General features: G+C 40.3%; 1 protein-coding gene across 1 annotated transcript; it reads left to right on the top strand.

The window, feature by feature from the left end:
• The first annotated feature begins 57 nt into the window (after positions 1 to 57).
• LOC146662426 (F-box/LRR-repeat protein 7-like) lies at positions 58 to 25,823 on the top strand. The gene is made up of 4 exons (XM_085419043.1): positions 58 to 1,095; positions 6,044 to 6,133; positions 23,316 to 23,933; positions 24,855 to 25,823. The coding sequence occupies exons 1-4, from the start codon at positions 1,059 to 1,061 to the stop codon at positions 25,589 to 25,591; spliced, it is 1,482 nt and encodes a 493-aa protein (XP_085275169.1). The 5' UTR covers positions 58 to 1,058; the 3' UTR covers positions 25,592 to 25,823.
• The last annotated feature ends 1,374 nt before the right edge of the window (positions 25,824 to 27,197 follow it).

Here is a 27,197-nt window from a genome sequence, read left to right as displayed (position 1 = left end):
ACAAATGTGAGTAGTCTGTAAAGAATTAGAAATATTTGCATTCTAACAAAGGGAGGAAATTTAACTTTTTTTTCACATTCCAAAAGAAATGTTTGAGACAAAACTCACTGGTGCAATGTTCAACTAAATCCTGAAGACCTACTGGCGATGTGCATTTAGAAAGGAATTTAACATGTATTAGGAATACGAAGTCAACTGTCAACAGCAGACAACTGGTTTTGTCCCGTGTCTGTACTTCTGCATATCCAATGACCTGTACGGCTGCTATTCATAGAAACATTGTAACATGTGGTTAAACCGCTCTCTTTTTTTCAGTGGGCTTCTGTTCTCCGAATATATCAGCGATTATGTGTCCTCACTTCTAACTGGATGGGCATAAATCTGTTGAAGTCGCACCTGGTAGTAATGAGGAGTAGATTCCTTGGACTGTGATTCTTCGTGTACAGTTGGCAAACTCCAAGTGTGCAAAAATGTTTAAAATGAGCGAGCTAAGTTGCAAATAGGTAGAAATGCTGTACTTAAATGTTCCTAAAGCGCAGTTTTGGGATGTTGTACGCTTTTATTTTATTTATTTTAACCTCCACATCTCCCTCCCCGGCCTGCGGTCTCTTTAAATCCAAATCCAGTTGGAGGGGAGCTGCGCGTCCTCAGAAAGTTGTGTGGCCGCTGTGATTGCCCGCACTCAGTCTGATAAACAGCTGCTTACCATTTAGGGCGCTTCACAAAGTTTTCTCCAAACTCCTCCAATCGGGATTTTTTTTTTTTTTTTTTTTTTTTTTTTTTTTTTGGTCCTTTTTTTTTCGCCGTTCTGAGCCTGTGGATGTTCAGATATAGAAAGTCTGCACCGCTGGAAGCAAGTCTGGGATTCTAGGTTTGCGTAATGCTCAGACGTCCTCTGCTCAACATCTGGATTAACTATTTGGAGCCAGAGCTAACGGCCCTACACGAAACTCTTGACTGTATAGCCTGCTATCTTGATGGAAAGAATCCATTTTAGCCTACTCTGGAATTTAACTTGATGACCCGAGTTGGTGCTCGTAGATTATGTATTCTTTAAAATGGGTGCGAACAATGGAAAACAGTATGGAAGCGAGGGTAAGTGCTTCAAAAATTACTTTTAAACACATTTATGTGAATGCCACTTTAAAACTCGCTCTTTTTTTTTTATGCAAGTATATATGAAAAACTCCCTTTTTAGTGGGTAAAAGAGGGGCTGTGATATCATCGTCTGTGGCTTTTTTCTTTTGTGTCCTGGCCATCTAAAAATAGAAAATAATGCAGAGTTTCTTGGGTCTGTAGCTTCCTCGAGCTTGTCCCTAGACGTCAGTTAGCTAGCTTAAAACTAGCACCATCTCCTCGGAGTTGTGCACTATATTTAATCTCCTTTGTGCGTTTTCTGTTTTTATGCACACTTTAATTTACTCCACATGTCTTCGAGATGTTTGGGGTGTGTGCAGTTAAAGCTGGTGGCTACTTTTGCCTTGTATTTTATATTGGTTTTAGAGATGTCACATTTATTCATAAAAGATAAGAGTGACATCTGGCGGCGGTCGTTTTTAATCCCTTTGAAAAGCGGCCTGTTGTGTTAGAAAAGTCAAGTTTGAACAAAATTCGTGTTTTTCTTTTCTTATTCTCAAGGAAATTAACTCATCTCTGCCTTATTGTGTGTTTGCCTTCAGTTAAAAGCATATAAGTGAAAGAAAGCCAGTTTAATAGGATCTCAACATTGCATAACGACTCTGACTTAGCAAGTTCTTGTAGCCTTATCGTTTGTTTTTGAAGATAAAATCTATTCAGGTTTAGTGGAGGTGGTTCTCATAGATGTGGGCACTTAAGTCCAGCTTATCTTGATAAGAGCCAGTATCAGAGATTGCAGTCCACGACCCACAGCCTGGTGTTGTTTGATTTGGAGGCCATTTCATACATGCTAGTCAATTTCATGTTATTTTTTTGTGTAAAGTCAAAAGTGCACAAGACACAAACAGCTAAATACTGTGAATAATCTTTTCTTAAATGGATTCTCATTGAGACTGTACATCTCAAGTTCACTGATTTATTTTTGCTTCACTTCAGTTTTTATTTCAATTACAGTTAACTTTCCTGCAGATGCTGTAAAATGCTGTGTTTGGGCGGAGCCTCAGAAACTGGGGTTCACAGAGGACAAGTAGACATAATGCTATTTTTTTTTTTTCTTGCACAAGTGTTTAGACTTGGCAAAATAAAATAGCCACATATTAATATCAATGACTGACGAGACAAGAAAAATGTTGCATTGCATAGATTAAAAAGCACTTAGAGTACATCACACTTAACGGACAGACAAGTACAGAAAGCTGTTTCAGCTTACAGGAATGCAGCTCGAACCGTCTAAAAGATAACATTAGACCTTGTTTTTCATGACGTTACCACAATCAGAATCAGAATCTGTTCGCTCTCATAGAAAAATGCAGAAAAATCTCCAACATGTGGCATTAATGATCCAGGAATTTATCCCGCCTTTTGTCTGTTATCATCAAAAATAAAAACTTTGTGTTACGACCTATCTCTGCCGTGCAGGTCTCATGTGAGGTCTGATCTTCAGCATTACTTGTTCAGAAAAAAATTGTGGTCGGACTTTACCAAACACATTATTTCTACCTCAGAGCAGAAATGTTTGTATAAATAACATTCCAAGGAGCTCTCTTCCTAAGTCAATAGCTGCAGAGAAAAGGTTGGAATTCATGATGTTAAAAATAACACGTGGAGCAACTCCACCTAGGAATTTAGTCTGTTAAGGTACATGAACAGATTCTATCACAAGCTCAAGGCCTGTACTCAAGAGCTGAAGTTGAGTTGTCCTTGAGCTGTGCAGCAGTCAGAGAATACCCAGACTGAAGAACACCATACTGTGCAGTTAGTATCTAGCACAAAATAAACCAAACAGTTAAAAAATTGTGCTTTTTGTTGATTAAGATTTAAAGTCTTCAACATAAGAAGTGATATTAAAGTCTTTGACAGGCTCAAAATGAACAATCCTTATCTACGGTGCATACTTCCTTCTTAGTCCCATACTCTACTGATTTATCTATTTATATAATTTTCAAACTCAAGAACATCACTTCAGAAAATGTATCAGCCTTCACAGAACATACATATGCTAGTAATACAAACACTGATGTGTAAAATCAGTAGAATTCCCCTTTAACAGTAGATTTATGGTTCTGCATTAAATCTACACCGTAGGGGAGTTATAACCGCAAACCCTTCTATAACCCTACGCTGTAACTTATGCCATAACCTGACATGCAACTCCCTAGAAATGTAAATAGATGTTGCCTCAAGGCCCGTTCAGTAGTGCTGTTTCCTCCTATGCATTGCCAGCTTCTGCCGATCAACTGGAAGAGACAATCTCCACCGCCAGCTCAACGTTTTAGGGATGAGAGGATGCAGATGCAGAGGAACACCATGCATCCTGGCTGTGATGTCACCCACTTGCATAGGATATTTCTGTATAGATCCAATGCAGAATTAAAAATTAAGATTATACCTGATACCAGAATATACCAGAATAATAACTAATGTATTATTTGTTGTACAGCTAAAAATAACCCTTGCATCCTCAGTTTATAAATGGCTGCTTTTCCATCATGATATTAAAAAAAACTTGTTGCACATTGTTCTGTAGGTTTTGCCAAAGTTATTGCAGAAAGTGTAAATTTCTGGCAGAAAAAAAGACACTGGGCTCCAGATTCTTTTCACCTGTTTTCAGTGCTATTTGTTGATTTATGTATCTGATATCCCAATATTTTCTTTTACAAAACATTAACGTATTTCCTAACATTTTTTAATGTAGTTCTTTTAGATACATGTTTACCATCTGCTTGATTTGGCTAAGATCAGATGGTTTATGCATTTGGGGAGTTAAAAACGTGTATTGTCAACTGAAGTTGCAGAGTGCCCTCTGGTGGACAAACTGTGCAATGTTAGCACACATAGAATGTTTGAAGGGTGTTTCTCCTGGCTCATCTTTACTTTTTAAATCTTCATTTATAAATGCTAGGCCCAATATATTAGCAAATACTTAATATTGACTGATAATATCAGCTGTTAGATAAATCCGTTTCCAGAGGAATTCTCCATAACAGTCTGTCAAACATGTATCTGAAGTCTTTAAATGTATTGGAGGGGTTGCACAAAATCTGATAGGCTTCCTCAAGTGATGCTGAGGTTGGGCTGAAAGCAGCGGGCAGACAAGCAGTGGATGTGGCAACCAGGGAATGTGGAGTATCAATAAAATTGGGTGATTTGTAGCAATGACAGAGCAAAGTGTGGTGTGTACACCTCTGAGTATAACAGGTGAAATGAACAAATGAATACAACTGACTGACATATGATGGTGATATCTACACAGCCAGAATCTGGAATGCCAATTAGCAACCAGCTGTCAGCTACAAAGTGGTGTGAGATTAGCAAATTACTAATAGTAGTAATAGAGTTCTGTTTTGGGTAATGTAGGCACAGAATAAAAAAAAAAAAAAAAATTTCTGGTTTTGCTGTGTTTTTTCCTTCTGTCGACCTTGGATCCCACAATGTCAGGAGAGTAACGTAAAATTAAGGTAGTATTGCATTGTTATCGCTTGATAGTATCTAAGACCATTGTCTTAACCCAAACTTTAGAATCCTGCAGTCCATTAGTCCACATCTGTTTTCAAGTGTGATTCCACAATTAATTACACACTGGTTGTAACTATGCAGCAACTATCAACCAGCACATTATATAAGCATAAGACAGGAAGCAGGAGCTTTTCTGAAACTTGTTTTTCAATGAAAGACAGAAAACAGTTATTGCCTTGCAGAGACCGACCCACATGCCAACCAAACAGCCCCTGCAGCCACGAGTTCCTCGCTCGCTAAAGAATTGTGTAACCGGCTAAATATCAAAATATATTTGCTTGCGTTAACTCAGCCTTTTATGCTCTGCTGGGAAAAGTGGTCTGACATTAACATCTGCAAGCTCTTCATGAATATCTGACTCATTTCTGTTGCCTGGGGGGAGCTTTAACAGATGTGTCAGCTCAGTGATGTCACCGCAAAGTGTCATTCATGTTCATACCATATCTGCTCCATTGGTTTTGTATTATTTTATAAGTAGCTGTGCGATCTTTCGTTGTTTCGTTGGGCTCATTATGCAAACAGGTTGCTTTTTTTTTTCTTCCGTCCCAAGTTTTTGAGAGTTTCTTCATATTTCGGGAACTGTCTTGTCTGTTTAGGTTACTGCGCTTGATGTGGGCGTGACTGTTTGGGAACACCTCCTTAGCCTGTCGTGCTGGGCGAAAGGCACATAGTTACTCTCAGGAAAGCCACAAAGCTGCATTTATGATCTGACAGAGGAATGAAACGCCATAAACAACTTCTCCACAGGCAGCCTGTAGTCACCATGGCAGTGAAGCCTATCGTACTTTGGGAACAGAGGCAGTCATGCAAAAGGATATACTTTTTTTCACTTTAGCACTCATAGACGAGTCGACTGTGTAGAAATTCAAAGTCGAAATCCTAGAACGAAAACGTAGAAATCACTTTGGTGTGGTGTTTGTGAGACAGTGCTGACTCGCTGCAGATGATACCATTCATTAATCTCTTTCTGTGTTTTGTCACTCGTCCTGTGTGGAAGTAAGGGCTGAAGGGGGGATTTTAGAAGACTTTATTCTTTTTCCAAATGTCAAAAACGGATACTAACTCAGACGAACCAGCAGATACTTTGTGCATGTGCCAAGGCTAACCATTCCTCCAAAACCGAGGAACATAAAAGTCATAAAAGCAGAGAGTGATGAGATTTATATTTCCCTACACTTTGTGCCTCCTTACTGTATAATATACGTCATCAAAGTTTGAGTCCACCTTATCTTTAGCAAACATTCTTCAGGTATTAAACTGAAAATCAAAGTTTCGGGGGATTGCGGGCTATAAAATTGCCTCAAATGACTACAAATTTAATTAAAAAGGCAGTTTATTATCTTAACCTTGATATTTTATGTCCAAGCACTTTTGTTTTTCTTCCCTGCAGGTAAAGGGAGCTCAAGCATCTCCTCTGACATAAGTTCGAGCACAGATCACACACCAACTAAAGCTCCGAAGAATGTGGCTACCACTGAAGGTAAGGCATCTGGTGCTCATTAACCAAACTCCCCTCCCTACTTCTTCTTTCCCTCCTTTTCTTCTTCTTTTCCTCCTTCCAGCGCTCTTTTTCCTCCTCATCCACTTTCTGTGCTGCCTATTTTTGGAGAGAAACCTGTGTGTTCTTAGGATAACCTTAAATTGAAAACAAACTCACAGCTGCCATCAGAACCCAGAAACCAAAGGCATTTCTTGAGCTTTGTTTTAGAAGAAGGGGGGAAAAAAACACTTCTGGCTTCTCATTGTGGAAGAATGCTTATCTAAACTGTGGTCGTATCAGGCTCAAAGCGTTGCCAGGGCGGGTAGGAGGTGCATGCACTTGGGAGAGGTGGGCGAGAGGGATTTTGTTGGAGACAGTGAAGGTATGGGGAGTAAGAATGGAGAAGAGAGAGCTTCACCTTCTGCTCAGATCCTGCCCTTACTCCTCTCCGACTCTCTGACTCCCTCTCACCTCCTCAGCCTCCTGCTTGCCCAGGCAAGCGTCCAACTCTGCAAGAGTCACCATAGGAACTCTTTCAGGAGTGGATGTGTTACTAATGTAAACTGTGTGCTTACCCTAATGGTTTGGAAATACTTTTCAGCTGGCAGATACATCTTGAAGCCTGCTGTCAGCAGCTGTCTCGAACATTTATCCATCTGGTACAGTCGGAACAATTTGTCAGTCAAAAGAACAGAATATAACACCAAAAACATATTTTAGAAAATGTTTTCATGCATCAGTATTATAGTGCATTCCAAAAACACAGGTCCAGTAACCTTTAAGCCTATTTGCTCTACAGATTTTGGAAATTTAAAAAATTTTGGCGCACATGCTCTCAACTATCAAAACTTCAGTTATTTATTAATTATTGACTATTCATGATTAAATGTGTTCCTGACCACATAATGAGAAAGACTCAGAAATTTTGATGGAATTTAGAGGTGCCAGGAGGAAGACAGGCAAGGCGCTCTTTTCCATTGGACGATCTATATCATACACTTTTTCCACATTTTTTTAAAGTGATGGATGACTGTATGCCAATTTTAAATGTATTTTCCCCTACTCTAAGACATCAGGTAAAAATACAGTAGTGCAAAAAACAAGGGACGAGAACACCGACGGTTTAAATGGGCTTTTTATTTTTTAATCGACGGGCCAGGGACCAGAATTATCTGATTTCCTGCCTTCTTGACCCAGACTGCTGACTGGCCGGTCAGCCACCCATGTGTCTGATTACAATTTGCTGGAAATGTCAGTACTGCTGTGCTGGTGCACAGACAAATAGTTGTGCACTCACAGCCACATGCTGCTAGCTCTTTGCTGTACCAGTACTACCGTGAAAACACTTATCACAAGAAAAGCTAAAGCTACGCAAAGCTCAGAACAAGCCACAAGTCAGCAGCCTCAGTATGAGCAAAGCAGTTATGAAGATACTTATGGAGAAAAAAAAGGGTCGATATCCTCTAAATTTCTTGCAGCTGCTTCTGTTAAGTAGCATCTCTAGTTATTATGGCTAATGTGTTGCAGTGACCCATCATTTTTAGTTTGTGGTCTCCCACATGTTTAGGGACTACAGTGCTGTGATAGTGCTCTCTTTCCACAGTTCATCAGTACTCTTTATCCAGGTCGGGTATCTTCACAGCATCTTTGTCGCTATCATCGCGATGATTTGTAGACATCAGACTTCCACTGGTCAGAATGCGTTCAAAGATGATGACTCAGACAGTGAGAATAAGATGTAAAACCCCAGTGAAGTAATCACAAAGTCACTTGACAATTCTGATCAAAAGCTGATCAAAAGCTTTATCAAAATCCCCCACAAATACATTGTGGTCTCCCTACTGTTGTGTAGGAGACTTGACCAGTGAGTCATCGGCTGTTTTGCACGCTCATACACTTTTACAGTACACTCGCCCTTTTTCTCTCATGCATTGTCATCGCCAATCTTAAATTTGCTCTGGCATGCTAAATGTAGTATTCTTGTGGCTTTGCACTGCCCACAAGAAAACAAATACTAACTACAGCGTGTTTTTATAACTGTCACTCAGCTGGAGATTTTAAGGTGTTTCTCAGAGAAAAAAAAAAGGATCACAGGGGAAACCACACATCAGACAAACTCCTCAGGAGACATCAGATTTTGTGCAAAGTTTGTGCCAAGTAGTTTCACATCTTGCTTTAAAAATACACTGAGATGTACTTGTGAGAGTGCATTGTAGGAAGATAGATCACTCTTACTCATTCGGCTTCGCTGGAAATGCTGACGCATAAAGGTCCGTCCACCGAGCAGCTTCTGGAAGTTAATCCAGAGTACTTTGTGGAAATCGATAATTGTCCTGGATGTGTCTTCTCTGAGCACAACCTGTGCAGATAGAAATATATATATATATAGAGAGAGAGTATAGGCCATAGCCAGTGGCTTCCAGACCATAATTCCCCCCCCTGTGTTATGACTGAAATTGTTATTTTTTTCTCCATGCTAAGTGGGAGTAATTACATGGTCTGGAACCGCTATGGCCACAGTCAAATCCCCCCTCCTTAGAAAGACACACGCATGAATGTGCATGCACATATACACATACGCGCACACACACACGGACCCACATCCACATGCTCATACACAGTGGCAGATTACACAGCCCTTCCCCACCTAGTCCTGTGGTCCACTAAACTAATCAGGAAGCAGTCTGGGCTGTTTCCCCACCACACACTGGGAGTATTCATATTAGGGCCTCCAGTGTCCCCATGCTGCAGTATGGTCACTGTTGCATTGATGTAGTTCCATTAGTTAGTTATTGTTTTGCTCTTTGTAAAACACCATAGTAACACAATGAAAGAGGAAAACATTGGTTATACAGGAACATTTATAGAGGTGTATAAATTTATAAAAGAGTGCAACCAAAAGACACCGAATGCTATGAGCTGGAATATTATTGTGATACCTTATGAGAGCAGATTAAAAGACTATTAGAGGTCAGAGCATCTCTAATATTAACTTTGCAACATATTTCATAAATTTTATGCTCTGCCAGTAAGTGCCCAAATAAATTAAACCTATTTGAATTTAAATATAGAGTTTTCCACTTTTATTTGCCCTTTAACTAAACAGACTGCACCAGTCATGTGTTAATTCTTAAATATAGAGTAACAGACTAGATCTGTGGTGTAGTTGTTCCTGCCTCGCAGCAGTCTTGGTTGAAGCTCCTGGTCATCTGGTAGTATGCTCTCTCTGTGGCTGTTTGGATTTCCTCTGGGTGCTCTGGCTTCCTCCCACAGTCCAAAAGCAGGCTTGTTAGGCTAATTAGCAACTCTAAATTGGCTCTAAGTGTGAACGTGAGAGCGTGTGGCTGTCTGTCTCCCTGTGATGGGCTGGTGACCTCTCGTGCTGTTGTTACAAAGATTCCTTTCACTGTAGAAAAATGCATATTTCTGTTGAGACAGACATGATTGTTCTACCAGGCGGGCTACAGAAGGATGTTTTTTTATTACCCGTTGCAAGAACTAATTCAGTTGAAAGAACAGTTTTGTGTCAGGCTGTGAAGAGGTGAGATTTACTGCCAAACGGGTGACACAGAAAGAAACCAGCAGAATTGGATTTAAAAGGCTATTAAAAAACTACATTTTTGAGATGGTGTCTGACCAAATAGAGGAAATGATAAAAAAGCCTGGGGATATTGGCTGTGCACTTAAATGATAGATTGCTCATGCTGACATGATATTATGATTTTATGTTTTTTACTTTGTTTTATTTGTGTGCGTGGTGGAGTTTTGTAAAGATGTTTTATGTCTCTGTGTAAGTTGTTTATAGTGAACTGTCACAGTGTAAGTTTTTTTCCCCCTGTGGAAAAGAACAGCTGCTGCATTGATGTGGCTAATAGGGATCCTAATAAATGAAGCTAAACTAAACCCTATGACAGCTGTGATAGGCCACAGCCCTCTGGCTCCACCCATCTGCAGATGGATGAAAGGAGTATATATATGTCATTAAGTTGTGACTGAAAAATATTAGTCAGAAAATATAAAAATGTTCTAATCCAATCTAATGCTTGCTAACATTAGCTAACATAAGCTAGTTGTCATACAAGCTAAAGTAAAGCCTTTAGCTATGGTAAATTTATATTACTACTATTTACTTATATGCTACTATGCTATGCTACTACTATTTATTTATATTAATACACCTGTTAACCCCTGATCTAATTATTAATCTAATTACCTAATCTAATTATTAATTTTAAAAATCTGTCTGCATGACCTTTTGGCCTTAAATTGTAGGAAATTAATGTATAAAATTAAAGAAAAAGTTCTCTTAGCTTGCTCCTCAGATTATCCTGTAACTAACCCCCCCCCCCCCAACATTCATTTCTATATTGGATAATGAAAAACAGGAGTTTTCCAGTTATCTAATTGTTTATTTGTTACTTAATTACTTTGGTGTAGTCTCAATGGTCATGTGGGAAGCCTTTATCAGGAAAAATTGAATTTGTATCAGTTTTTGTCCTTCACATTTTCCAAGGGTTTCCATGGGGACCAGATTGGAGTTGTTGCTGGGCTGATTATGGCTGCCCAGAACTTCCCTGCTTTGCACTATCTAGAGTACAAAGCAGATCCATGAATCTGGTTTTAACAATGATCTGTCCAAAAAAGAAAAGGAGTGAGGTTTTTAGAACAATACTTGTTGTTAGCTTACCATTAAAACAACCAAAGTTAACCTTACTAGAAACTTTGTATATGCACATGGAAAAGATGTATATATTAATTCACAACCAATGCTATGCAAGTTTGCATTCCTTTTTTAGATTTTTGAGGTGAATATTTTTCTCTTTAAACATTATTTTTCAAACGATACTGTCTGTTTTTACAGCCACTGTATGTCAGATCCAAACCAGAGACCCTGGAAATGAACGGCTGGAGACTGCACCAAGTCCCATAAGGGCTGTTTCATATTTCTCTAAACAAAAACTATTGCCATCGCAAGAATTTCAAATAGGTTGTAATCATCTCAAAAACTAATGAAAACCATATTACTGAATTATCGCCCAGCCATAATATCAGTATGCAAACGGAAAGTAGACTGGTGCCTGCCGTCTTTCAATGATCAGTCAAGTATTCCAACAAAACCAACATTAGGAAGTCACACTCATTCTTTTCTTGAAAACAAACTGAGCTGGGCAGTCATCTGGCAAGATTTTGCAATACGTCTCTGTTTTCAGTTATTATTTAGACAACTTTGTGGTGGCCTGACCCAGTTGAATCGCTTATTAGTTGCAGACTGAAAGGCACAGGCTTGGGACAGTAAATCCTTCCTGTGAGATGAAATTGAGTATCTCCCAGCAGGGGTTACACAGTGACCCAGTCTGGGCCTCAAGGGTTCGCTTTGGTACAGCTGGACGCCGGGTACCTTAGGAATGTGGCTCAGACATAGTAAGCGCTAAACAGACAGCACCCTGAGGTGTTCAGCCTACATGCTGTGACTCTTGAAGACCATTTTGATGTTGCTGTATCAGCTGGAGCCTTTGCCAAAGGTTTACCCAATGAAGTAGCACAGTTTCATTATGTAAAAACAGCCAATGTTTGGGGTCAGTTCCTTCACTCGTACATAATGGCACCAGGAAGGTGGCTCAGACACAGGAGAATGGTGGGAACAATGAACGTGCTGACTTCCTCTCTGTCTGCCAAGGACCAAAGAAACAGAGATAACAGTACCGAGGAAAAACCTAATCTGTCCTTCTATAGCACTTCCAACACTGTAGTACAAGGCTGTACTGTAAACACTTTGTAATTTATATGCTCTTAACTAGAGGGTTATCAAAAGCAATTTTTTTAGATGATATTTTGCTATAAATATCTACTTTCTGCATGACGTAAGTAAAGTTTCTATATGAGTTAATGCAAGAGTAAGACTAACACTGACTGGTTGGGGCTCTGTGTAGTTTTATATAGCAATGGAGCAAGGTGACGGGTTAAAAATAAGACTAAAACTAGAACTGAAAAGCATAAAAACTAAAACTAAAACAAGAAAATCCTGTCTGGAAACAACCTGAAAATACAACGAATTGGAAAAAAACAAGTCAAAATGAAATAAAACATAAAAAAACTGCTATTTAAGATGCACTACTAGATTTTTCTCACAAAGACACACTTAAACCGAAAGCTTTAGTGTACGTGGGAGGTTTGTATATGGACACCGATCCTGTGGCAAGTATGCCAGATAGATGCATTGTGTCAGCACAATGACTCACTTCACATCTTTCTATCTTTAGGCTATCTGTGTAATGCACTAGTCATATGCTCCAATGTAGCATATAAAGCATTACAAACTAATAATCCCCCTTTTTGTGGGTCGAATGCCGTGTCGGGGTCACATTTGCAGTCTAAACAGCTTCACTCCTGTCTCCAACAAGTTAATATTTTTGCTCTCCCTGGAGCAAAAGATCCCTCACACTTCATCTATAAACTAACTCTGCATACTGTTGGCCCATTTCCTTGTGTTTGCTCAGCCAGATATATAGTGTTTCCCTGTTGATTGTTGCCAGATCCTGCAGAGAGATGTCCGTAAGTGTCGCTGACTTAGGGGCATTTTTACAACAAAAATGAGATTTAAGGTGTTAGCCTCCTTTTATTTTTTTATAGCCTCCTCTCAAACATCACATCTGTTTTTTAACGGAAGATATTTAACTACTGTCTATTAAAGGAAATACTAATGCACAGAAATTCACCACCTCAACAAGTATCTGCACCTTTTTTACTGTCCTAAATTAGGACACAAAACAGCTGCCTGCAGTTATCCAAGGGCATTTTTAACAAGCCTATAGCGATTGCAATAAGAAATATCATTGGTTTGCATTTAATCCTTGTTGGAAATAGTTTAGTAAAGATAGAACACAGTGAGGAACAGAATGCCAATGCTATTCTGCCCAGATTTTCTCCATCAGCTGTCTTCACTCCTCCCCCTTCCTTTCTACCACTCCACAAGCCAGGAAATCTGAGCGAAAAAGCACAGAACAAGGCTCCAAAAGAAAAACAAGTGAAAGCAGTTTACAGAAGAAGAAGAAGAAGAAGAAGGAGGAGGAGGAGGGGGAAGTCAGTTCATAACTCTTCTGTGATTACGACTTGGTCTTCTCTTTCTCTGCTGAGAGGGAGGAAGTGCTGGCCCTTCTGTTTTGAATGTGCTTGCCATTTTCTTCAACAGGGGTCACGTTTATCAGGTCTACTACAGGAGCACATTTGACAGGAGTTGGGAAAGATGCCACCTGGAAGAAACACATGCTCGCTTCCTGTAAGATTTTGGCTCGCGAGCGATGTTTTCACTATGATCCACCTGGGTATTTGGGCTTTTATGTGGCAATATGACCGCGATTGTGGAACAGCTGAACTGACACATTGGACTTCCCCTCCCCTCATTTCACTCTGTGGTTTGTTTCGTTACGTAAGCAGGGAAGCGTCAGTTGTGGCTGAAGCTCCAGCGTTACAAAAATGAGAGGAACATTGCTGTGGAGACTGTTCCACCCTCGGGGAGTCTTTCTTTTATTAATCGTGTTTTATGTAACTATGTAACATCGCAAATGCAAAAACAACTAAACATCTTCTTTATCTGAAGCATTTGGGTCTAGAAATACACTTGTCACCATCATAGGAGGAAAAATATTAGCTCAGAATTTTGGCCTGAATGATGATCTGTACAGCCTTAGGCCTAAAACAAAGCAACTGATGAAAACGTTTTTATGAGAGATTGCTGAAAATATTGTACAAAATTATTGGAAGTTTGATACTACAAGGCCAGAAAATAGCTTTGCAAAGTCATTTTTCATTATTTGCACAAAAATTAGATTTACCAGAAACATGCTAGCTAGTCACAGTTAAACTCTTAGGAAAGTGTTTACTGAGGTCACAGGTAAATCTAAAGTAGCAGAATATGAATTGACCTCTGTAAAAACTTTCCAGTAGTTGTACATCGTTTGGGGTCATGAATAATTAGGCCTATCTTCTAAATCAGCGGTCCCCAACGAGTCGTTTGGTACCGGGCTGCGAGAGTTGAGACTCGGGTGTCAAATGTATGGTTTTCAGGGTTTTTATCGGTTTTTAGCGTTATTTTGTTATCGTTTTTTTTTTTTCATTAACTCGGTTTTCCTGGATCTGGAAAAGCGCTATACAAATACAGGCCATTTACCATTTACCATATCTGGACCATCAGGTGTGTATTACAAAGAAACACCATTCCTTCTGATTCAGGGAGTAATTGAAAGTAAAAAGCAAGGAAAACAAAGACTGTTAAAGCAGTAGTACTGGAGAGAGCCCTGCTGTTGACAGGTGTGTTAACTCAAGCTAATCATCTTCATGCTGTAGCTACAGATTTAGCATATGGACAAAAGAGAGATGTTAATCCTGTCATCCAGTACTGTTTCCAGAAGTATTTTGTGGTAAAATAAATTGTGTTTTTATTATTTTTTTCTCCTTAAATGCACTTGTCAGCTTTTTCCATGAGTTGGGTATCCAGGACTTTGATGTGAAACAACCTCTTTCAGAAGTTCAACCAAGCCCTTTTCTGTCAGGGGTTTATAACCAAAGAGTCCAGGCACTTCCCTTGTTCTATTGCTTTAACCACATGACATCATTACATTTGCTCCTCATCACAACCAAATCAAACATTTGGCCAAGCATTCACTTTTCCATTTGTGTCAGATGTGCTCTGTGTAGCTACGTTACCCTCCTCGGTCGTTTGACATGACTTACAGTCACGTTGCACTCTAACCCCACTCACACACTCTGCCAAAATGGTGAAACTGTCCATAAAAGAGAAATCATGCACACGACTCCCCAAACTTGGTCACCCCAACCTTGACATCCCAATTTAACGACCTTTAAAAAGAAAAATTACATCATCTTGAATTTCAATTATTTGCCAAAAGCCAGATCATCTTTGAATTGGGCCAAATCACTTGTGGACTGCAAACTTTCATCTGCATTCTGGAAAATTTGCGCACACACAAGAGCTAATTTTTGAAGAAGTGAGTTCGCGTTCGAATCTGGCTGTAGAATATCTGAGCGTCTGCTGTCCTCCTCTACTGAGGATTTATAAAGTGACGAGAGCAGGGTATGGAAACGTTTGAGGGGCTTTAATAGGTGGAAAAACTCCCTTGAGGAAATTAGTCGCATTGTGGGGAAAAACGTGTTATAGTTCTTGGCATATGTACTTGCCAAATCTGTTGCAGCAAAATCTTCAAAAAAAAAATAAAGAGAGAAAAATGCAAAGAAAGAATCTCAAGACTGAGTGAGTGTGAGAAAAGCTGCCGTCCAGAAGCATAGGTGGGTTGGGGGTTGTGCCGAGTGAAGAAGTCTATTTCCTGTCCGAGTGTGCGCATTGTGAAGGAACCAGCAGCCCTATTGTCTTTCAGATTGCGCAGTGACGTAAGACCTTCCTGTAGTGAAGGCTTTGCTGATAGCCCAGCCGCCACACTGTACAGTAATATCAACTTCCATGTATTCAATAAAATCTGAGACAGACCCAGATGTTTTTCATCCGAGCAGTCCTCTCTCTCAGTTGGATGTTTCCTTTTTTAAAGAAAAGAACTAGAGCACATGCCCCTTTAGTGCTGATAAATCAATAGCATTTTTTTCAGTCAACTCTCTGCTGCCTGGTTGTTTTTTATTAGCTGATACTTCTTCTTGGCGTGTTACTCCTCTTGAATTAATTTTGGTTTGATTTCCTGACTTATGGGTAGAAAATGAGCTTCTTTTTATTCCCTCACACTTCTGGCAGGGAGGAGCCCAGTGAAAGCTTACAGAGCAGGAGCATGTCACACGGCTAATGTCACTGAGGTAATGCATTGCTCTGTTCTGCCAGATGCAGCAGTAATAATCCTGAGAGCCCCAGACAGGGTCTTAGCAGAGCTTCACGGCACTGCAAGATCCTGAGTAGAATCCCTATAGCTTTAGTTTATGACCAGACTGCGTCAAAGTCTGGATTGACCCTGCCCGTGCACTTGTCTTTGTCTCTGGTAAAGTCTGCAGGCTCTTTTGCCAATTTATCTTCCCTCTTTCCTTCCCCACTGCTCCTGCTTTCTTTTTGAAAGCCTTCAGCTGATTTCCTCAAATCTGTTTTTGTGTGCTACTTTAAAGAAAAATATTAATCAGGATTTTGTTATTAAGTCGACCTCACTCCAAATAGCCAGCTGCGCCTCTTCATCATCCAGGCACGGTGTCTTTTCAGTGATCATTCCGATTGATTTACATTAAACTTCTGGTATCAAAGCACAGTCCAGATGTGCTTTAGAAGTGAAGCTGAGCTGACGTTAATGAGATCCTGCTGCGGCACTGCCATGGATCAGCACAGATTTGGGTATTTGTGGCAAATGATTTCAGCCAAGTATGCCATGCTGTGGCTATATGTGCATTCAAAATGCATGAGTTTCTCTTTCATTTCATTACTGTGCAGTTGTTCTTTGCCCAGGGTAAAGACCAGATGTTCCACTGTTCTCTGATTTCTTAAACTAAATTGAATCTTCCACCATCTGCACTTGCAGTGACTTCAAGAGAACTTTAACAGCTGCATAGTATTTGTTCTGCTAATGATAGGCTTGCAATGATACAGAGATATAAAACACGACACCACTGGTTAACTCGTAAAGCTGCAACTGGAAGTTACAGGAAAGTTTATTCTTGCAAGTTGCAAGTAAACCTTCTGAAGAGATCCACGTTTTCTAGAGACCTTCTGCTGTTTCAGATGGACCTTATTAGAGGAAAGTTTTTCTTGTTGTCATAGCGAAGAATATTTTGACATGTGAGCCCAGTAGCTGTTATAATTTTCTCCATAACACTTTTAGGACTTCTCATCCATGTTGGCTTATGCATAAAGCTCATTCTTGACCTCTTTGAAAGGAAGATTACAAAACAGTTCCATCTTAAGGTCCACTAATGAGTGTGTTGAAAGCTCCAGGCTGGCTTCACCTAGCAAGGGAAATATAAGCTGTGATTGTTTTGTCAGAATACTGTTGTTAATGTTCTGACTGAGGGATTTCTGAAAAAAATTAAAATGTACAGCTCTGCTATCACTTTCGAGATAAATGAAGACAGAAAACTAAACAGCAGTGACGTTTGTAGGGTTACTGAAGTTGGGCTAGCTGGTATATAATGGTGTGCTACCTGGTGGCTAGCTACACAGCTATGGTTAGCACAATATGAACACATTAGCACAGTAAAGCTGAAGCCATTCGGTAAAAGTTATTCGAGGGTGTTTCTGATGGTTAGGGACAAATGCAATCGCATGACAGGATGCTGTAAACGGACCAAACTTCAGTCAGGAGAACAACTGCAATAAGGGTTGATATGTCATCACTTAAAGACCGGATAGGAAAGTGGCAGAGTGTCCTCTGGTGGACAGACTATGCACTATCAACACTCATGGTTGAAGGGTGTCTCTTTTTTACTTTTAAAGTTTTCTTTTTTCTTTACTTTCATTTCTTTTTAAGTTTTCATTTATCTGTCATTTTTAAATTGGTCTCGATATATCAGCAAACAGTTAATATATCGACCCCATCAGGCTCTAACTTTGAATGTTTTCATTCCACAAGTTTTTGTATAGCAAATTCCGCCTGATGGGCTTTCAAACTATGTGCTTGACTGACCATTCAAGTGCTTTCATGTTGTTTCTTTTATTTGTGTTTGTATTCGCAAACCCCTAACATTTGAAAGTATGAAGAATATGTGTTGCAAATGCATTGCATGAACTGCATGAATCCCTCAGAAGACAAGAAGTACAAGGGGATCTTGTGATACTTTGTAATTCAGGTACCAGATGGATGTGAAAAATGTTTAGAGGAAAATGAAGGAAAATATCAGAAATGAGATCATTCGAGTCTTCAGTGATACCCGGATAAACAAGATCCTCACTCAGCTGAAAAACATAGACAACTGTAACACCTGGATTTCCTTAAAGTAATCCAGATGCTAGCTATCCAGAATCATGCACAGTTAAGCAACTGCGAAGCTGACTTCACTTAACTTTTCCCACCAGCTGTTTGAAACTGTGTCTCAGATTAAAGGGGTTGGGTGTAGCCTGGACTTGGAGTGCTCTTCTGATCAGTGACACATGTAATTACGCAATTTGGAAGTTGCTCCTTAGCCAGTGGCAGATGAGTTGCATGCTGAATCTATCGCATTAGCTAGGATTTGGACAATAAAGCGGTGCCTCATTCATCCATCAAAACTAATGATTCACAAAATGTGTCTATGTAATGCCTGCACACAGCTTCATGGAAAATCTGATTTTCTCCTGGATGCTGTGATGTTTTCATCGCAAGACTTGCACATATACATTTTTTTTCACATCACAAGATTTACTGCAGTATCAGGATATTTTTCATTCCCATTATTAAGTGAAACTTCACTTTTTTGGAAGATAGTTAAACATATTTTCACATTTATAGAGTTTTGTGCTGCATGGTGTGGGGTTGCAGCCAAATTATGCAAAAAAAATAACAGTCACTAGGTATTGTGGGAATGTTGTACAGCACTACTATTGTTGAGACATATTTGGACAGCTGTGTGAAATTCAAAATAGATGAGGTGTTTGTAACGACGTCAGACCATTAAATCCTTTGCATTAAGCTAAAAAATGAATTGTTATTGGAGAAATCTATTGGCCGAGAAAAGGTACAAGTCCTCAAGAGAATAGTCCTGCATATTTTAATCATAGATGGACCACCCACAAGAATGTGATGCATTATAACCAAAATGAGGTGGACTCTATCCCACAAGAATAAAAAAAAAAAAAAAAAGCCCAACATGTGAAAAGTTTTGATGCATTCTCTTCATCTGGCCAGGATTTGGATTTGAATGAGAATTTTAAAGCACACAAGAGGCAGTTTAAAAAGCAGGATTCGAGGACATGTTCCCCAGAGGATGAATCTGTGGATGTCATCAGAAGTGAGATGGGAAGCAGACTGAGCAGAAGCTCTGGTATCTACATCTGAAATACGACTGTAAGGACGGTGTCACTGCCCACCTCTCCCAGCGCACAAATCCACATGGCAGACAGGATGCTGTCTATTTGTCATGTACTGCACATGCTGACACACTGTGCAGAAGCAGATGATTGACTTACCCTTTCATTTTAACCAACATAGTTCAGTTCACACGACTGGGAGTTTAAATATAGATTGTAGATTGCAGACAGTGTTAACATGGAAATCACCTTTTTGTCAATAGTCTGTTGAAGTACAACAATCGTACAGGTCACGACCTCACCACTTACCTGCAGACTTTGCAAGTTTATTTTTGACCAAAATATTGTCTCAGATCCTGCAGATAGCTGTGAGCCCGTCTGTGACGTATTGGGTGTTGTATGACTGTTGGTATTATTTTGACCTTTTGATAATTCTGCTCAGTAATCTCCATAATGTGAATTACTAATAAATGAGGTCCTGATATTGATCTTACAGACATACTGGGCTTTCTTAAATAAACTCAGTTACTCAGAGTTTGTCTTGGACCAGTAGTTTCGGATTTTGAAATACGAGACTCCACCTCAGTAGTAGACGGACCCTTTAGAAAATAGTTAATGAATGTTTGGGTGTTAGAAGTATGAGTCTATAACCACACACTGCTAATTCACGAGCTCCTACAAAAGGCTCCTAGAAAAGTTCTTGTAGAAGAAAAGGGGACATTTGTGCTCTTCTTCTTGGGCCCAATGTTTGTAAAGAGAATTCATTCAAATGTAGCTTTTGTAAGACAACCAGTCACCACATATCTTAGGAAATTAGCTCCACGGTGTTGTCTAAATACTGGCAACCTCTTCAGGGTGTAACCTCTCACCCACTAAGTGCTGAGATAGGATCCAGGATGGATGGATGGATGAATGTTGAGACAGCTGGAATTTGCTTCCTGAAGAAATAGTGCCGAATTCTATGCACTTGCGTCCTCTGCTTTGTCATTAATTACAAATTTTTGGGCATTCAGGTGGTTCACAAGTTTGAATGTTTATAGCCTAGAAAATTTACAAACCATTAATCAGCTGCATCAAAGCAGATAAACTAAAGGTAAAATGTCTGAACTTCTGAAAAAATGTTTAAAAAAACATTTCGTTGGAATAAAAATGGCATATTAGCAAGATAAGAAATTCTCTCTTTATCCCACTGGTGGGAAATTTCTACATCGAAAAAAAGCCTACATTCAATTTTTTACCGTTCTTTAGACTCGCTTAAGACTAAAGTGCTTCATTTTCATGAGGTAAGCTCATCAAAGAGTCTCCCAAAAAGCTCTGATGTTGATGGAAGCATAAATCAGAGCTGGCTTGACACCTAAACAAATCGTAAACAACTGGCTACTCAGTAGCTTTTGCTTACTCTACCCTAAACAGGAAAAAGCATGGATAAAGGCAGGAACATTTGAACAGCCCAGAAAGCTTTAAGTGGATTTCTGCTGTTAAAAGGCAAAAAATCTCATCTTGTTATAGTAACAACCTTTGTCCAAAACTGAGACATCGTCTTTTAAACAAATTATTGGGAAGCAATCTTTGTGACGCGATTCATTCTAGCTTGCCTTTTTCACCACATACTGTTACTTTTTAGGTCAATCAGATTAGTACTAATGGTTGGACAGCTGTGGGTGACATCATACTAGTGACTTCTTGGAATGTTTTTAGTGATGACTATCAGTCCACCTAAAATCCTCAAGATTGTAAAGAATAGATTGGAGGGTTGCAGACTTCATCAGAGGAGAGCGCTCAGTGTCCCAGTGCGACAGTTCGACCCCGGGAATCAGATTCAGCGCCCTGGCTGACAAAGGATTCTGTCGTCTCACGCTAGAGTGATGGGATCCAGCCTCGTCTTCTCACAGCTGCATCTTCAGACACGGCAGCAATCAGTGCACATCTGTCAGGGCCTCAGTGTTTACACAGGGCTAACCATATATTGTCAGACCAGGCACCAAACTCCTCATCTGCTTTGCTTTGAAGCCGCAGAGTTAATCTGATGAAGAGGAACTGTGTGTGCTGCCCAAACGCCTGGCAGATAAATGTGACACACTTTTTTCCAAAAACATCCCAAAACCTGATAATAGGATCCATGGAAACGCCTCTTCACTGATGATAAAAGCTTGTGTAGTACTGTAACTGTGGATTCCAAGTTTCTCGACCAGTTTTTCCAACTTTTTATCTGTTTATTCTTATTCTGTTTATTCTGATAATAGCTAGCAAATGTAGAATGCAGTACATCACTTCCCTCTAATCAAGCAAGGTTTCATATACAGTACTAATGATATTCCTTTTCTTTACATATGAAGGTATAATGGCTGCCATTAGTGCTACTGGAACTATATCAAGTGTTATTTGGTTTTTGGGAGACTCTATAAAAGCATGAAGATGTCATTACTGTTAGTTAGAGAGTTTGGGGAACAAAACAGAAGGCCATGTGTTAGAAAAAAAAATGAAGAAACGTCTGGATTGTACCAAATATCACTGTGAAAAACTGAAAACGCTACGCCCAGATGAACAGAATCAACCTTTATATATTATATCTTGAATGCACTCTTCAAACCAGGACTAGTAGATTCGGAGACCTTAAAACCTCAATCGATGTCATAATCTGATTACAGTAGAATTATTAGGTCTCAACAAGAGATTGTGAGGCAGCGTTGGGATCGTTACTCAAGAAAAGTGAAGTACACATTACTTGTTATTGTAATGCAGTACATCACGTAATTACTCACCAGAGAAAGTAATTTGTTACACTGTTACTTTCTCATTAGTGCATAATATGATACTTCAAACGCCCCCTTACATATTTACCAGTTAACAACATAAACCTTTAGTCTGCCGAACCACACACTGATACAAATCCTTTTCCTAATAAAGACACACATATTATTGTTCTCGTACTTTTCACATATGACCACAAAGCCGACAACAAGACAAAGATAAAAAACGGCTAAGAGACAGACCCCACTATCACTCCTCAGTGCATCCGATGCATCAGATAAAAATAATGTCCATATCACCACGCCTCAGAAGCTGTATCGCTGTATGACTCTACAATTTTCCTCCTCTCGCCCACTAAAATCAGATAATTGTAGCGCAAGTGCACACACAAGAAGAAAACACGCAGATAACAGATGGGTTTTAGCACAAGTAACGACATAATTGTAACTGCAATGTAACATGACTGTGTTACTGAAAAATATCACGACGCGTTACACAAACGAGAAAACAGAAGATATCAGGTGTCTCCCACAAATTTCAGATAAGAAGACTGGAAATCGTTGGAAACACGTCATTATCACAGACAGAAATACCTGGAAACACTGAAAACAAATCATGCTTTTTTTCTATTTTCTCAAATTTTATTTTGCATTTTATATTTATTTACTTTTTTTTTTTTTTTTTTTACATTTTTTTTAACATCTTTTTTGATACCTAAGCGCCTTCTCTAACATTCACACAAACACTCGGGGTTCAGCATTTGGCCCAAAAATACTTGGACATGCAGACTGGAGTAAACAGGGATCAAACCACTGACCTCTTGATTGGTAAATGACCCGCTCTACCTCCTGAGAACATAACAGCCACACCAACAAAGCAGGAACAACCAGTTAATGAGTCATTCATTAGTAATGTTCTAACTCAATAACTCCTTACCCGTCTAGAAGATAATGACTTCCAGAAATTGTGAGTCATTAGGTTGCGATTATTTCATAATTATCTGTAAATCAACAGGACTCCCCACTTTCTGCATGAGTCATTCCTGATTAATTGCAAAAGTTGAACGTCACAAAACAGTAACTTCTCATTTCTTTAACATTAGCTACTCTTTTTGTGTTACTTACTTACAGTTACTTTGTAGTTACACATTACATACCAGTGCCTTCAGTTTTTGTCTCCTAAGTGTAATTAATTACTTTTATTAACTTTACTTGAACAATTATCTACTGTAATGTCCTGGATTGAGATTATAAAGGGACTGATTAACTTAACTTCAGCTTGTTGTTGACTCTTTCAATTAACTATACAATTATTTGAGTCCCTTATTGTAAGGCGGTATCGCAAAGGGGAAATCCCTTTTTGGTTGGTCCACCTAACAGCTCAAATATTAGCTTAAACAGCCAAAAGATTCATTTAAAAGTAAAACTTAAAAAAAACAAAACAGAAGAATTATTCTGTCTCATTTTGTTTTGTTTTATTGTTTTTATTCAGGTTTAGATTCCAGCACAAGAACACTGAGCACCCCGAGCCCGGGATTGATTCTGCCTTCCAAGTCCTCCTCCCTCTCCTCACCTGCTCTCTCCAGCAACGGCCACGAGACCAACTCCTCGTCCTCATCTTCTGCCCCCGCTGAGACGGTTGCTGTGATCCACCCTCAGCCCGGCACTCACACTCGCTCCAGACAGTTGAAAACCCACCACTACGCCCCCATCGATCTCCTCCCTGACCACACCCTCCTGCAGATCTTCTCCCACCTTTCGACCAACCAGCTGTGCCGCTGCGCACGCGTTTGCCGCCGCTGGTACAACTTGGCTTGGGACCCCAGGCTGTGGAGCACTATCCAGCTAACAGGAGAGCTGCTTCATGCCGACCGTGCCATCAGGGTCCTCACCCACCGGCTCTGCCAAGACACCCCGAACATTTGTCTGACCCTGGAGACGGTGGTGGTCAATGGCTGCAAGAGGCTCACTGACCGGGGGCTGCACGTGGTGGCCCAGTGCTGCCCCGAGCTACGCCGCCTGGAGGTTGCCGGCTGTTATAACATCTCTAATGAGGCCGTGTTTGAAGTGGTATCCCGCTGTCCCAACCTGGAACACCTAAACCTCTCGGGTAAAAAGAAACAGACAAGTCATATTGAGTAAAAAGCAAATAACCCCATCTGACTTTAATTAGAATCTTTGGGCAAGCTCTAAGTCTTAAGGAGTGGCCACTACTTGACATCATGCACATGTGTGGATTTGCCTCAAAGAACTTCTCCTTTCAGTCCTTTTTTAGTGATTTCTTGTAAAGCTGGTAGAATCATTAGAGGAGCAGGAGAAGCTCTTCCAACCTTAAGTCCCCATGTGGGAGAAGAAAGGCTTTCTTTAGCTGAAAGCAGAGCTTACCTCAACATGGGTAAGAGGAGCGGTCTGCTGCTTTCATTAAGGAAGTGACACAAATAACATTGACTGGAGCAGAGCGAGGTCTGCACTATTAGCAGCAGGAAGGAAGCTCTTTGTAGTAAAAGGAAAAATAAGCCCTTTTCAAAGTGTTAAAGACACCAGACTTTGATTGAATTGGCCTTTTTGGTCTCTAAAAACGACCGCACTTGTGTTTTCTTTGTCTGCGCTCACATTTTCATTCTTCTGCTTGATTGGCTGTAATCTAACACAGCAGGTTTTTACTCTGGCGCCATCAAGTGGCGACTCAATTAACATCAGCTTTTAAGAGTCAGTGTTGGGCTACTGTACCGCCTCCCTCTGTCATTGTAGGCTGTACACAAATAGCCTTGAAAGTGCAGCAGATGGTAATAGGAGGCCTGATAAGAGAATTTAATTGGTTTATAATTTCTTTCTTGCTGTCCCACAATAAGCGATAAGAACTTTTAAAATCATTTTTACATAGACAGAGAGAAAATGCTTCTTTTCTTACTCTTGGATTGCATTATAACATAAAATCCATGTGAGCTCTGCATTAACACCTGTTCTTTCAACATCAACAGCGAGACTCTCTTTAATGGAAAAAAATCACCTCTGCTTCCTTTCCCTCCAGGCTGCTCCAAGGTGACATGCATCAGCCTAACCCAAGAGGCCTCACTCCAGCTGTCTCCATTGCACGGCCAGCAGATCTCCATCCACTACCTGGACATGACCGATTGCTTTTCCCTCGAGGACGAGGGCTTGCGAACTATCGCCTCCCACTGCCCTCGCCTGACTCATCTGTATTTGCGGCGATGCACCAGACTAACAGATGAAGCCTTGCGCCATTTGGCTCTCCACTGCCCTTCAGTGAGGGAGCTGAGCCTCAGTGACTGCCGCTTGGTGGGGGATTTCGGCCTCCGGGAAGTCGCCCGCCTAGAGGGTTGCCTGCGCTACTTAAGTGTGGCCCACTGTACCCGCATTACAGATGTAGGCATGCGCTATGTGGCTCGCTACTGCCCGAGACTGCGCTACTTGAATGCGAGGGGCTGCGAGGGGCTCACGGATCACGGCCTGAGTCACTTGGCCAGGAGCTGCCCCAGACTCAAGTCTCTGGATGTCGGTAAATGCCCGCTGGTGTCGGACAGCGGGCTGGAGCAGCTAGCCATGTACTGCCAAGGCCTGAGGCGAGTCAGTCTCAGAGCCTGCGAAAGTGTAACAGGCAGAGGACTCAAAGCTCTGGCGGCCAACTGCTGCGAGCTGCAGCTGCTCAACGTGCAGGACTGCGAGGTGTCACCGGAGGCTCTGCGGTTCGTCAGACGCCACTGTCGGCGCTGCGTCATCGAGCACACAAACCCCGCTTTCTACTGAGACGGGGAGTTCTTGGACTGGTCTTCTGACAAGTGGATGTTCTAATATTCCTGCTATGGTGTTGGCAGAGTTCAGCGGCTGATGTGTCAGAGCTAGTTGAAAACCGGCGTGCAATACTGGCCAGAATTTGTCTTTTTAAATTCGCTTGATGGCTGTTAATGCTATCCTTTGAAAATACTTCCACAGAATGTATTTAACATATTTATCTATACAAAAAGGCAGAGAAGTACAGTATTACTCCCCCCCCAACATCACAGTTTGCAATGTAATAACATGCTACAACACTGAGCACTGGGTACAGCTCTGTTACAGTTTAAAAGTATTGTAATATCTATTTTATTTTAAGTCATTGTCACCTTTAGGCCCTGAAACATAATCATTGTAATAATTTCTACAGCTATTCTTGAACAACAAGTATCTCTTGATCCTAAACCACTGAGAATGTAGCAGCAGCTAAGCAGATCTGGTGATTTAGACTATAGTCAGTTTCACTTTCTTTGTGTTGTGTGCATACGCACTTTATGCATGTGCGCTGACAATCACTTCAACTGAGCTCAAACTCTTATATTTAGCATTTTGCCACATGCATTTGTGTTAGTTAAATGTCACGAGTAAAGCAAACAGTGTTTCCAAAAAGGCCGGGATACAATAAAATGTAAATAAAATGCAAATCATAGAAAGTATGTTTAATTGTGCAAGGATGACATTCAGTTTAATCACAGAGCCATGCTGTAATATGTGCAGGATGTGGTTTGGGCCTCTCTTGAATATCATTACTGATGCCTCCACAGAAAGCTTAAGTCGGACATCCCACATGGATTCCAGCTCCTTTTAAACTTTGCTGGATGGTTCCTCAGTTCTTTAGCCCAGAGAAAGTATCCAGAAATCTGGCATGTTGGCTGTTATGTAATCTCAATAATGAAATCCTCCAGTTCTTTGCATTTTTTTATATTCCTTACTGCTGTTGTTAAACAGTTCAAGTAGATCTCTATCTAGTCTTTTTTACGAGTGGTTAAAAACTCTCTTTACTTCTGAAAGACTCTCCAAGATGCTCTTTTGGTAATGAACCTAATTAGCTGTGTGCATGCGGTCAAAAATAAATAAATAAGAGGAGTGGAGAGGTTCTGGATGCTGAGGCAGACAGGTAAGGTAACATCCAGAGCACACAGAACATGTGGAAACATGAGGGACGGTAACCATCTATGCAGGAGGAGCAAGATCTAAGATCTAAGCAAGAGGAATCCAGAAACCATGAACTGCAAGGAGCATTAACGTTTAAACACAGACAGGAGGAACCATGTTGTCTTTGTACCAGTCTAACTGCAATGTGGAGTTTAAATGCGTAGCAAATCAATGCACAATGTTTTTGTTTACATTTTGCAAAAGTAGTACTGACTTTTTTTTGGAAAGCACGTTTGCTCCTGAGAGGGGCTTTTACTGAAAAATAGGAATGGGATCAGTGTTGAAAATAAACAAGAACACATTGCTGCTATAACTGTGCCAATAAATTTCATGTAAAAATCCACTCCCTCCCAGCCTGCGCATGTTTATGAGTCATTAAGGTGACTGAGAATATCTGAGAATGCCATATATGGGCGTGTAACGT

The sequence above is a fragment of the Rhamphochromis longiceps genome, linkage group LG9, assembly GCF_057381845.1.
Source record: "Rhamphochromis longiceps isolate RC_006_pf linkage group LG9, R_longiceps_female_GT1.1, whole genome shotgun sequence".
NCBI lineage: Eukaryota > Metazoa > Chordata > Actinopteri > Cichliformes > Cichlidae > Rhamphochromis > Rhamphochromis longiceps.
This window is presented reverse-complemented; position numbering and strand designations above follow the sequence as displayed.

Excerpts from the sequence above, each read along its gene's own strand:
- LOC146662426 (XM_085419043.1), top strand. The coding sequence starts at position 1,059 with ATGGGTGCGAACAATGGAAAACAGTATGGAAGCGAGG. Across the intron at positions 1,096-6,043 it reads AAAACAGTATGGAAGCGAGG|GTAAAGGGAGCTCAAGCATC; the intron begins GTAAGTGCTTCA and ends TCTTCCCTGCAG. Across the intron at positions 23,934-24,854 it reads GGAACACCTAAACCTCTCGG|GCTGCTCCAAGGTGACATGC; the intron begins GTAAAAAGAAAC and ends CTTTCCCTCCAG.